This window comes from Leptonychotes weddellii, chromosome 1, assembly GCF_054177405.1.
Source record: "Leptonychotes weddellii isolate Sample4059 chromosome 1, ASM5417740v2, whole genome shotgun sequence".
In the NCBI taxonomy this organism is placed as follows: domain Eukaryota; kingdom Metazoa; phylum Chordata; class Mammalia; order Carnivora; family Phocidae; genus Leptonychotes; species Leptonychotes weddellii.
The window spans coordinates 5,060,035-5,070,196 of NC_138369.1; the positions used below are offsets into that span (position 1 = coordinate 5,060,035).

At 59.1% G+C, this 10,162-nt stretch overlaps 1 protein-coding gene across 1 annotated transcript in view; it reads left to right on the plus strand.

Moving 5' to 3' along the window:
• The window catches only part of XAB2 (XPA binding protein 2), an 11,759-nt gene extending 1,947 nt beyond the window's left edge, over nt 1-9,812 (plus strand). Inside the window, exons 2-19 of the mRNA XM_081812196.1 lie at nt 3,032-3,180; nt 3,418-3,541; nt 3,741-3,938; nt 4,664-4,798; nt 4,884-5,048; nt 5,602-5,746; nt 6,045-6,196; nt 6,279-6,398; nt 6,550-6,681; nt 6,775-6,906; nt 6,999-7,112; nt 8,081-8,243; nt 8,331-8,521; nt 8,607-8,729; nt 8,815-8,986; nt 9,252-9,381; nt 9,486-9,595; nt 9,695-9,812. Of these exons, the coding sequence (XP_081668322.1) occupies nt 3,032-3,180; nt 3,418-3,541; nt 3,741-3,938; nt 4,664-4,798; nt 4,884-5,048; nt 5,602-5,746; nt 6,045-6,196; nt 6,279-6,398; nt 6,550-6,681; nt 6,775-6,906; nt 6,999-7,112; nt 8,081-8,243; nt 8,331-8,521; nt 8,607-8,729; nt 8,815-8,986; nt 9,252-9,381; nt 9,486-9,595; nt 9,695-9,756 (2,517 nt within the window). The 3' untranslated portion in view covers nt 9,757-9,812. The remainder of the gene's footprint in view (nt 1-3,031; nt 3,181-3,417; nt 3,542-3,740; nt 3,939-4,663; nt 4,799-4,883; nt 5,049-5,601; nt 5,747-6,044; nt 6,197-6,278; nt 6,399-6,549; nt 6,682-6,774; nt 6,907-6,998; nt 7,113-8,080; nt 8,244-8,330; nt 8,522-8,606; nt 8,730-8,814; nt 8,987-9,251; nt 9,382-9,485; nt 9,596-9,694) is intronic.
• Nucleotides 9,813-10,162: the final 350 nt, after the last annotated feature.

Consider the following 10,162-nt stretch of genomic DNA (forward strand, 5'->3'; position numbering starts at 1 on the left):
AAAAAAAAAAAAAAGAGTTGGACGCTTAACCAACCGAGCCACGCAGGTGCCCCAAACAGACTTCTAAATAAATGGAAAAGCCTTTTCCTGGAAGAAGACGCCATCTAGGGCTTTCACAGCTAGAGAAGAGCAGTCAGTGCCTGGCTTCAGTGCTTCAAAGGACAGGCTGACTCTATTGCTCATAAAGTCATCAAGCTAATGCTGCTGATGACTTTAAGTTGAAGCTGCTGCTCGTTTACCATTCTAAAAATCCTAGGGACCTTAAGAATTAAGCTAAAACTACTCTGTGCTGTATCAGTGGAACAACAAAGCTTGGATGATGGCATATCTGTTTACAACACTGTTTACTAAATATTTTGAATCCAGTGTTGAGACCTACTGCTCAGAAAAAAAAGATTCCTTCCAAATAATGACTGCTCATTAACAATATACCTGGTTACCCAAGAGCTCTGACAGAGATCTACAATGAAATTAATGTTGTTTTCATGGCTGTTGATATAACATCCATTCTGTAGCCCACGGGCCAAAGAGTAATTTCAATTTTCAGGTCTTATTATTTAAGAAATACATTTCATAAGGTTATAGCTGCCATAGATAGCAATTACATTGATCTGGGAAAAGCAAATGGAAAACCTTCTGGAAGGATTCACCATTAAGAACATTCAGATTCGGGCGCCTGGGTGGCTCCGTTGGTTGAGCGACTGCCTTCGGCTCAGGTCATGATCCCGGAGTCCTGGGATTGAGTCCTACATTGGGCTCCAGGCTCAGCGGGGAGCCTGCTTCTCCCTCTGACCCTCTCCCCTCTCATGCTGTTTTTCTCTCGCTTGCTCTCTAATAAATAGATATATAAAATCTTAAAAAAAAAAAAAGAACATTCTGATTCATGAGGAGGGGTCAAAGTATCAACCTTAACAGGGTTTTGGAAGAAGTTGATCCCAACCCTCATGAATGACTTTGAGGGGTTCCAGCCTTCAGGGGAAGAAGTAACAGCAGGTGTGGCAGAAACAGCAAGAGAACCAGAATTAGAAGTGGAGTCTGAAGATGGGACTGCATTGCTGCAATCTTATGATAAAATTTGAGTGGAGGAGTTACTTTTTAAGGATGAGCAAAGAAAGGGGTTTCTTGAGATGGAATCTACTGGTGAAGATGCTGTGAAGATTGTTGAAATGACAACAGAGCTTTTATTTTATTTTATTTTATTTTTTTAAAGATTTTATTTATTTATTTGAGAGAGAGAATGAGAGAGAGAGAGAGCACATGAGAGGGGAGAGGGTCAGAGGGAGAAGCAGACTCCCCGCTGAGCAGGGAACCCGATGCGGGACTCAATCCTGGAACTCCAGGATCATGACCTGAGCCGAAGGCAGTCGCTTAACCAACTGAGCCACCCAGGGGCCCCCAGAGCTTTTAGAATATTACATAAACTCAGTTGACAAAGCAGCAGAGGATTTGAGAGAATTGATTCCAGTCTGGAAGGAAGTCCTACTCTGGGTAAAATGCTATCAAACCGAATCACATACTACAAAGAAGTCGTTCATGGAGGGAAGATTGAATTGATGTCGCAAACTATTTTGTCTTTTTTAAGAAATTGCCACAGTCACCCTAGCCTTCAGCAGCCACCACCCCAATCAGTCAGCAGCTGTCACCATGGAGGCAAGACCATCCACCAGCAAAAAGATTACAACTCACTGAAAGCTCAGATGGGGATTAACATTTTTTAGCAAGAAAGTATTTTTTAATCAAGATATGTAGGTTTTTCGCCATAATGCCATTGCACATTTAATAGACTACAGTATAGCGTAAATATAACTTATATGCATTAGGAAACCAAAAAATTCACTTGACCTACTGTATTGTGATACTCACTGGACTGTGGTCTGGAACCAAACCCGCAATATCCCTGAGGTATGCTTATTGAGGCCTGGCCTCTTCACCGGGTTTTTAGTGTTTAGTATTAGTGAGATTTAGTGGTGGTCCACACTTCTCCTGAGGGAAAGGTCTAGCTTCTGTCGACCCTGAAAATAAAACTGCTAGTTATTTTACCAGCAAAATGGGTTTATTTAAGAGTGGCAGAGGATGGGGCGCCTGGGTGGCTCAGTCGTTAAGCGTCTGCCTTCGGCTCAGGTCATGATCACAGGGTCCTGGGATCGAGCCCCGCATCGGGCTCCCTGCTCAGCCAGGAGCCTGCTTCTCCCTCTCCCGCTCCCCCTGCTTGTGTTCCCTCTCTCGCTGTCTCTCTCTGTGTCAAATAAATAAATAAGAATTAAAAAAAAAAAAAGAGTGGCAGAGGAATTTTAAATAGGAACATGCAAGCTCTGGTAAAACCAAAGGCAAGTCTGGAGAACAAAGGAGAGGAATGTCACTTTGTAGAGAAAAAGGAGTCAGCTGGGAGGGGTTGCTTTGAAGGAAAGTCTATTAGAAGAAAGTGCTGGTTCAGGGTGGTGATGGCTTCTCACTGACTGAGTTATGGCAGTCTCTCATTGGCTGGGCTGTTGCCAGGCAAGGAGAAAATCTTCCTGTGGGGGTTCTGCAATTGACAGATGGTAGGGCATGAGGGTTCTCCCTTCAGGGCTTCCGCATTCCATTTCAAAAGAGGTTTCCTTATTCATTTTCCAAGTTCTGGGGCAGAGTTGAGCTATACTCTGGCTCGTGGGAGCCTGAGATGCCAAAGGCCTGGTGTTCAGGAAGAGGCACGTTGTGCGGAGTTATAGCTTGGTGTCCAGGTCTGAGCAAGGCCTGGCATTGGACCAGGGAGTCTAAGGAATCTGGTGATCTGGGCCAGAGAGTGGATGGCTCGATCTGGAAGTCCAAAAGAGTGGTGTCTGGGTGACAATCTCGGGAGTCTGGCCTAGAACCCTGATTGAGGAGTCTGATGATCTGGGTCAGATGGTGGGCAGTAGATTTCCAAGGAGTAAGATCCGGACCTGAGCCCTAGGATCTGGGTGTCTGGGTGACCTGGCTCTGATGAACAGGGGGACCTGGGACCAGGCTCTGAGGGCAGGTCTCTCTCCTCCCCATTCCCTGGCTCCCACAGGAGGAAGAGGACCTCCCCTATGAGGAGGAGATCATGCGGAACCAGTTCTCGGTCAAGTGCTGGCTCCGCTACATTGAGTTCAAACAAGGTGCCCCAAAGCCCAGGCTCAACCAGCTGTATGAGCGGGCACTGAAGCTGCTGCCCTGCAGGTGGGAATCGCTCCAGCCGCCCCCCCTAATCCTGTCCTAACAGAACCGGGCGGGAGGTCCCCAGGGATGGCTCTTGTTTTGGCACCAAGTAGCCGTCCCCCCATTGCTGAGACTTGTCATGCTTCCCCAGGCCCCTTCTCCCAGCAGTTGCTTCGTGGGGGCAGGGCGAAGGGTTCTAGGGGTCCGTAAGGCTGACCAGTCATCCTCTGTCCCCTCCTGCCACCACCCCCCCCCCAGCTACAAACTCTGGTACCGATACCTGAAGGCACGCCGGGCACAGGTGAAGCGTCGCTGCGTGACTGACCCTGCCTACGAAGATGCCAACAACTGCCACGAGAGGGCCTTTGTGTTCATGCACAAGGTGGGGGGCGGGGCTCAGTCCCGGGAAATGCACGAAGCTGGGAGTCCTGCCGCCTCGGGAGACTTGTGGTTGAGCTAGACTGGGTCCTGGAGGAGGGGGTTCTGGGTGTTGCTGCATTCTGGGCCCTAGGGCAGCGGGGGTCTTTGTGGCGGGCCGTGGCGCCCGCAGCGCACAGCACGCCTCTCCCCCGCACCTGCAGATGCCCCGTCTGTGGCTGGACTACTGCCAGTTCCTGATGGACCAGGGCCGCGTCACGCACACCCGCCGCACGTTTGACCGTGCCCTCCGGGCGCTGCCCATCACGCAGCACTCTCGTATCTGGCCGCTGTACCTGCGCTTCCTCCGCTCGCACCCGCTGCCTGAGACAGCCGTGCGGGGCTACCGGCGCTTCCTCAAGGTGAGCTGGGCGGGGCCGCAACCTCGCGCCAAGAGGGGCCCAGAACTGGCTCCCTGGACACCAGCCCCTTGCAGGATGTCACCTGACAGGAAGTGGGGAAAAGGCTTCCTGAGATAGGCTTTTGTTGGCGATTTGTTTATTCTCCACATACTTGCTAGCAGCAGCTGCATGTCCGGTACCAAGACAGGTCCTGGGACAGCGTGACAGAGGCAGTCTCTGCATGCGTGGAACTTTCTGGTCTAACCGGGCAGACAGATGCCCATGAGCTGACCACATAAACCAGGAAAACCGCTACCGCAGGAGGGCGGGGAATGTGAGATGAATGGCTGTGGGAGCGTCTCCAGGTGGAAACCGGGTGCGGATGGTGTGTGGCTTTCTTAAACTTCTAACAAGTGTCATACATTGTGAAAGTCTTAACACAGTGCTCTCTGGCCAGGGGGCTTGTGGTAAACAGCAGGGCCTGGACGGTGCAGGCTCTACCGTTGTTGTCTAAGCCAGACCAGCTGGGGCTGGCCTTGGACCAGTGGGGCCTAGGCTGGACCTGCGGGGCCGAAGCCACAGTGGTGGGACCCAGGTTGGACAGGGGTGGCTGAGGCTGGGTCGACAGGGCTGGCTCTTGATCGGGACAGTGGTGGCTGGCTGCTCTGGAGCCGCCGAGGGGGAGGGGCTGTCGTGGTACGGTTCCTCAGCCCCCCTGACTGCCAGTGGGGCCGCTTGCCATGCAGCTTAGCCCCGAGAGCGCAGAGGAGTACATCGAGTACCTCAAGTCCAGCGACCGGCTGGATGAAGCCGCGCAGCGCCTGGCCACCGTGGTCAATGATGAGCGCTTCGTGTCCAAGGCCGGCAAGTCCAACTACCAGGTGGGCCTCTGGGGGGCCGGGGGCGGGGCAGGACGGCTCGCCCCCGTGCGCAGCAGGCCTCAGACTTCTCCTCCTGACACTGCAGCTGTGGCACGAGCTCTGTGACCTCATCTCCCAGAACCCAGACAAGGTGCAGTCGCTCAATGTGGATGCCATCATCCGCGGGGGCCTCACCCGCTTCACTGACCAGCTAGGCAAGCTCTGGTGCTCGCTGGCTGACTACTACATCCGCAGCGGCCACTTCGAGAAGGTGAGCGGGCCCGGGAGCCGACGAGGGGAGGGGGGCGGTCCCTCGAGCGGACGGCATTCAGGGGACGCCCGTGGGCATGTGCAGGAGCAGAAAACACACCCAGGTGCATGGCCCTCCTGAAGGTGAGGAGAAGTGGTCCAGCCCTGCTGGCAAGCATGCCCACCTTGGGGTTGGCCAGACCTGAGTTCTTCCTGGCTGGGTGGCCTTGAACCCACCAAGCCTGGCACGGGGGTCGGTCACCTCACGAGTCTTACTGGGTGTCAGGCACCTTACACGCGTTTCCCTCAAGCCTCATTGGTTCTACGTAAGGGACCGTCACTGTCAGCTTACTGGGGAGGGGCCCGAGCCGGGGAGAGCGCTCTGGCTGGGCAGGGGGCAGGGGACGGCTCCGGGGCACGGCTCTAGTCATGGCTCTGCTGAGTGTCACTGCTCAGAGCCTGACAGAGCTGGGCGACCCCGGCTCTGGACCGCTGCCAGGGTGGCACCGTTGGGTTCTTTGTGTTCACACGGGTGGGCAGCCAGCACCTTCCTTTCACCCTTCCTGTGCCCGCAGGCTCGAGATGTGTATGAGGAGGCCATCCGGACCGTGATGACCGTGCGGGACTTCACCCAGGTGTTCGACAGCTATGCCCAGTTTGAGGAGAGCATGATTGCAGCCAAGATGGAGACAGCCTCAGAATTGGGGCGGGAGGAAGAAGGTGAGCTTCCACGGCGGTCCTGGGCTGGTGAGGGGAGAAGGCCGGGCTGGCGGGCAGGGCTCCGAGCGTCCTGAGTGGCTGGGGCAGGGGAGCGGTGCATCTCCGGGTTCGGGGGCCGGCAGGGACGGAGGCCGGCCGAGGGGCCAGGGTGGGTGGAACCTCGGAGAGTAGCCAGGACGAGGGATGCACCTCCAGCGCGGGTGGCCAGTGGGGTGAGTCTACAAAGCCCGGAGCACTCGGTGGGGACTGTGCGCCGAGGCCCTCACTTCTGCTCCGTGGCCCTCATCACGTGGAGCAGATGACGTGGACCTGGAGCTGCGCCTGGCCCGCTTCGAGCAGCTCATCAGCCGGCGGCCCCTGCTCCTCAACAGCGTCTTGCTGCGTCAGAACCCGCACCACGTGCACGAGTGGCACAAGCGCGTGGCCCTGCACCAGGGCCGCCCCCGGGAGGTGCGTGGCGGCCCCACCCCCTCGGCCCTGCCGCTCCCCCTCCCCCACCGGCCCGGGCCCTGACTCAGCCCTTCCCGCCCAGATCATCAACACATACACGGAGGCTGTGCAGACGGTGGACCCGTTCAAGGCGACAGGCAAGCCCCACACGCTGTGGGTCGCGTTTGCCAAGTTTTACGAGGACAACGGGCAGCTGGACGATGTGAGTGCTGTGCCGTGTGCGCGCGCAGATGCCTTGGCCAGAGGACACAGGAGGCACAGTCACGTCTGCCTGAGCTGTGTACACGTGCACCCTCGCGGGGGGCGGGGGTGGGCAGGCCGGGCCTCAGCCTGCCCTCTTTGCGCCCTGGCAGGCCCGCATCATCCTGGAGAAGGCCACCAAGGTGAGCTTCAAGCAGGTGGACGACCTGGCCAGCGTGTGGTGTGAGTGTGGCGAGCTGGAGCTCCGGCACGAGAACTATGACCAGGCCTTGCGGTTGTTGCGGGTAAGTGCACGCCGGGGTTTGGGGGCGGGGCGGGGCGTGTGGCCAGGCCCCGGACGTCCCTAAGCTCCCCGCTCCGCTGCGGGCTCCCTGCAGAAGGCCACCGCGCTGCCCGCCCGCCGAGCCGAGTACTTTGACGGCTCGGAGCCCGTGCAGAACCGTGTGTACAAGTCGCTGAAGGTGTGGTCGATGCTCGCTGACCTAGAGGAGAGCCTGGGCACCTTCCAGGTGAGCTGCGTGGCCAAGGCCCTGTGGCAGGGGGTGGGCTGGGGCTGCAGACTCTGCCCCGGGACATGCTCCGACCCGCCCCTGCCCCGCAGTCCACCAAGGCCGTGTATGACCGCATCCTGGACCTGCGCATCGCCACGCCCCAGATCGTCATCAACTACGCCATGTTCCTGGAGGAGCACAAGTACTTCGAGGAGAGCTTCAAGGTGAGGGGGGTGACCTGGGGGCCCCAGACAGCAGTGTGTCCTCTTCAGTGCCTCGGGCACTGTGTTAGCGTGCTCTGCCGCCCTAACGAAGTGCCACAGACCAGGGACCTTAACGGAGACGTGTCGTCTTAGTCCCGGAGGCTGGAAACCTCAGATTGTGGTGTCGGCGGGGCTGGTTTCTCCCGAGCCTCTCTCCTTGGCGTGCAGGTGGCCGTCTTCTTCCCGTGGCCTCCCGTGGTCATCCCCGTGTGTGTCTGTGTCTTAATCTCATTAAAGACTCCAGTCGTTGGATTAGGGCCCACTATAGCAATCTCATCTTCATTTCCTTTTTAAAGACCTCATCTCTAAGTACAGTTCCATTCTGAGGTCCTGGGGTTATGGCTTTGACAGGAATTTGGGGGACACCGTTCACCCTGCTTCTGTGTGTATGGCGGGGGGTGGTGTGGGTGTGTGTGGGCTGTCCCCGCCCTGTCACTCAGGCCCTGGGTTGTAGGTCTCCGCGTGTACACGTTGTGAGGCCCCACCAGGCTGCCTGACGTGTTGGGTTATGTGTGGAGACTATTCGGACACAGCTGGGGAGGTTGTACACGACATGACACACAGGCCACCCCCAGCCTGAGTGACGCAGGCCTCGCCCCTTGGCCCTGGCATGTGAACCTCCTCGCAGGGCTCTGGGCTCCAGTGTCTGCAGAGCTGAGAGGTCCCCCCCGCCCCTGCCCTAAGTCCCCTGCCCATAACGTTACCTCCTGGTGACTTGGTCAGTCCAAGTCCTGCCCTGTCACTGGGGGCTTTGCAGTCTGTTGAGGGAGGCATACAGACCCTTTTGACTGCGTTGTGATTGGAGGGAGGGGTGGCGAGGGAAAGGCCACCTTGCTCAGCCCGAGGGAGACAGGGACAGGCTCCTGGCAGCCTGGGCGCCACGCACGCTCGCCCTGCCTTCCCACGCATGACTCCCTCTCTCGGGGCAGGCGTACGAGCGCGGCATCTCGCTGTTCAAGTGGCCCAACGTGTCCGACATCTGGAGCACCTACCTGACCAAGTTCATCGCCCGCTACGGGGGCCGCAAGCTGGAGCGAGCGCGGGACCTCTTTGAACAGGCGCTGGACGGCTGTCCTCCCAAATACGCCAAGAGTGAGGCGGGCGGGGCGGGCGGGGCGGGGGAGGGGCAGGGCAGCCCGGGCCAGGCCGCAGCCCCTGACCCGCCGGCCTCCCGTCCAGCGCTGTACCTGCTGTACGCGCAGCTGGAGGAGGAGTGGGGCCTGGCCCGGCACGCCATGGCCGTGTACGAGCGCGCCACCAGGGCCGTGGAGCCCGCGCAGCAGTACGACATGTTCAACATCTACATCAAGCGCGCAGCCGAGATCTACGGCGTCACCCACACCCGCGGCATCTACCAGAAGGCCATTGAGGTGCCCCGTGGGGGCGGGGGGCCGTTCTGGAGGCCGGCCCAGGGTCTGCGCACCCCGCTGACGCCCATCCCCTTCCACCCGGCAGGTGCTGTCGGATGAGCACGCCCGGGAGATGTGCCTGCGGTTCGCGGACATGGAGTGCAGGCTTGGCGAGATCGACCGGGCACGCGCCATCTACAGCTTCTGCTCCCAGATCTGTGACCCCCGGGTAGGGGGAGAGCCTGGTGGGCGGGCAGGGGGGTGGGCTGCAGCCAAGCCAGCCGGCTCACGCGCATGCCGCCCACCCTCCACAGACCACTGGGGCTTTCTGGCAAACGTGGAAGGACTTCGAGGTACGGCACGGCAATGAGGACACCATCCGGGAGATGCTGCGGATCCGCCGCAGCGTGCAGGCCACATACAACACTCAGGTCAACTTCATGGCCTCGCAGATGCTCAAGGTGTCGGGCAGCGCCACGGGCACCGGTGAGCAGCTGCGGGCTATCCCTCGCCCTGGCCAGGTCCTCTCGGCCTGGTCTCTGCCCTCTGCCTAGCCTTGACCTCCTGTCTGGGAGCACTGGGGGTCCACCTCCACCTCTCCCACTGGAAATTGGGAACTCCTTGAGGGCTGGGTGCTCACACAGCTTGGGGCACCCAGAGCAAGGTGGGTGTGGGCTATGGTGGGGGCTGGTATGGCTGTGGGGAGGGCAGGACCCGCTTATGCTGTCTGACCCCGTTCCCCCCCCCCCAGTGTCTGACCTGGCCCCTGGGCAGAGCGGCATGGATGACATGAAGCTGCTGGAGCAGCGGGCAGAGCAGCTAGCTGCTGAGGCCGAGCGGGACCAGCCCCCACGGGCCCAGAGCAAGATCCTGTTTGTGAGGTAGGGGTGGGGGCCGGTGAGAGTGAGCCAGCTCCTGTTTAAGAGGGGAGGTGCCAGGGAGGCCGGGCGGTGTGGCCCCCTCCCTGACCCCTGCCTGCCTGCAGGAGCGACGCCTCCCGGGAAGAGCTGGCCGAGCTGGCCCAGCAAGCCAACCCGGAGGAGATTGAGCTGGGCGAGGATGAGGACGAGGACGAGATGGACCTGGAGCCCAATGGTAAGGGGCCGGCCAGACAGGCTGGGCGGTTTGGGGGAGGCAGAGGCAGGGCCCCCTCCTGGAGTGACCACGTCCTCCCTGCCTCCCCCCCTTCTCCAGAGGTGCGGCTGGAGCAGCAGAGTGTGCCAGCCGCCGTGTTCGGGAGCCTGAAGGAGGACTGACTGCACCCCTACCCCCATCTGTACTCCCCTAATATAGCCTATGTGTGTATGTCACAGTCTGAGCCTCTTTCCTGCCCGCCCTTCTTGCTGCCCAGGTGCCCACACGGACTGCCTGCTCAGTGGTGCTCTGGCCCTGGGCCCAGCCCCCCCTTCCCCCCCCCACCAGATTGGCTGGTGCAGGAGGTGGGGCAGCTGGGCTCCAGGCCAGGGCACACGCCCCACCCTCACCCTGCAGAGCCAGTTCAGGACTCAGAGGCCAGTCTCTGCCGCCTGAGGCCTCCTTGAGGGCCTTGCCCTGGACTGCCCAGGTCTTGCCAGCCGGTACCCACATTAGCAGGTGGAGGTACTTAGCCTTCCCTCTCCAAACGGTTTTTTCCTGAGCCAGGGCGCTGACCTCCTCTCAGGA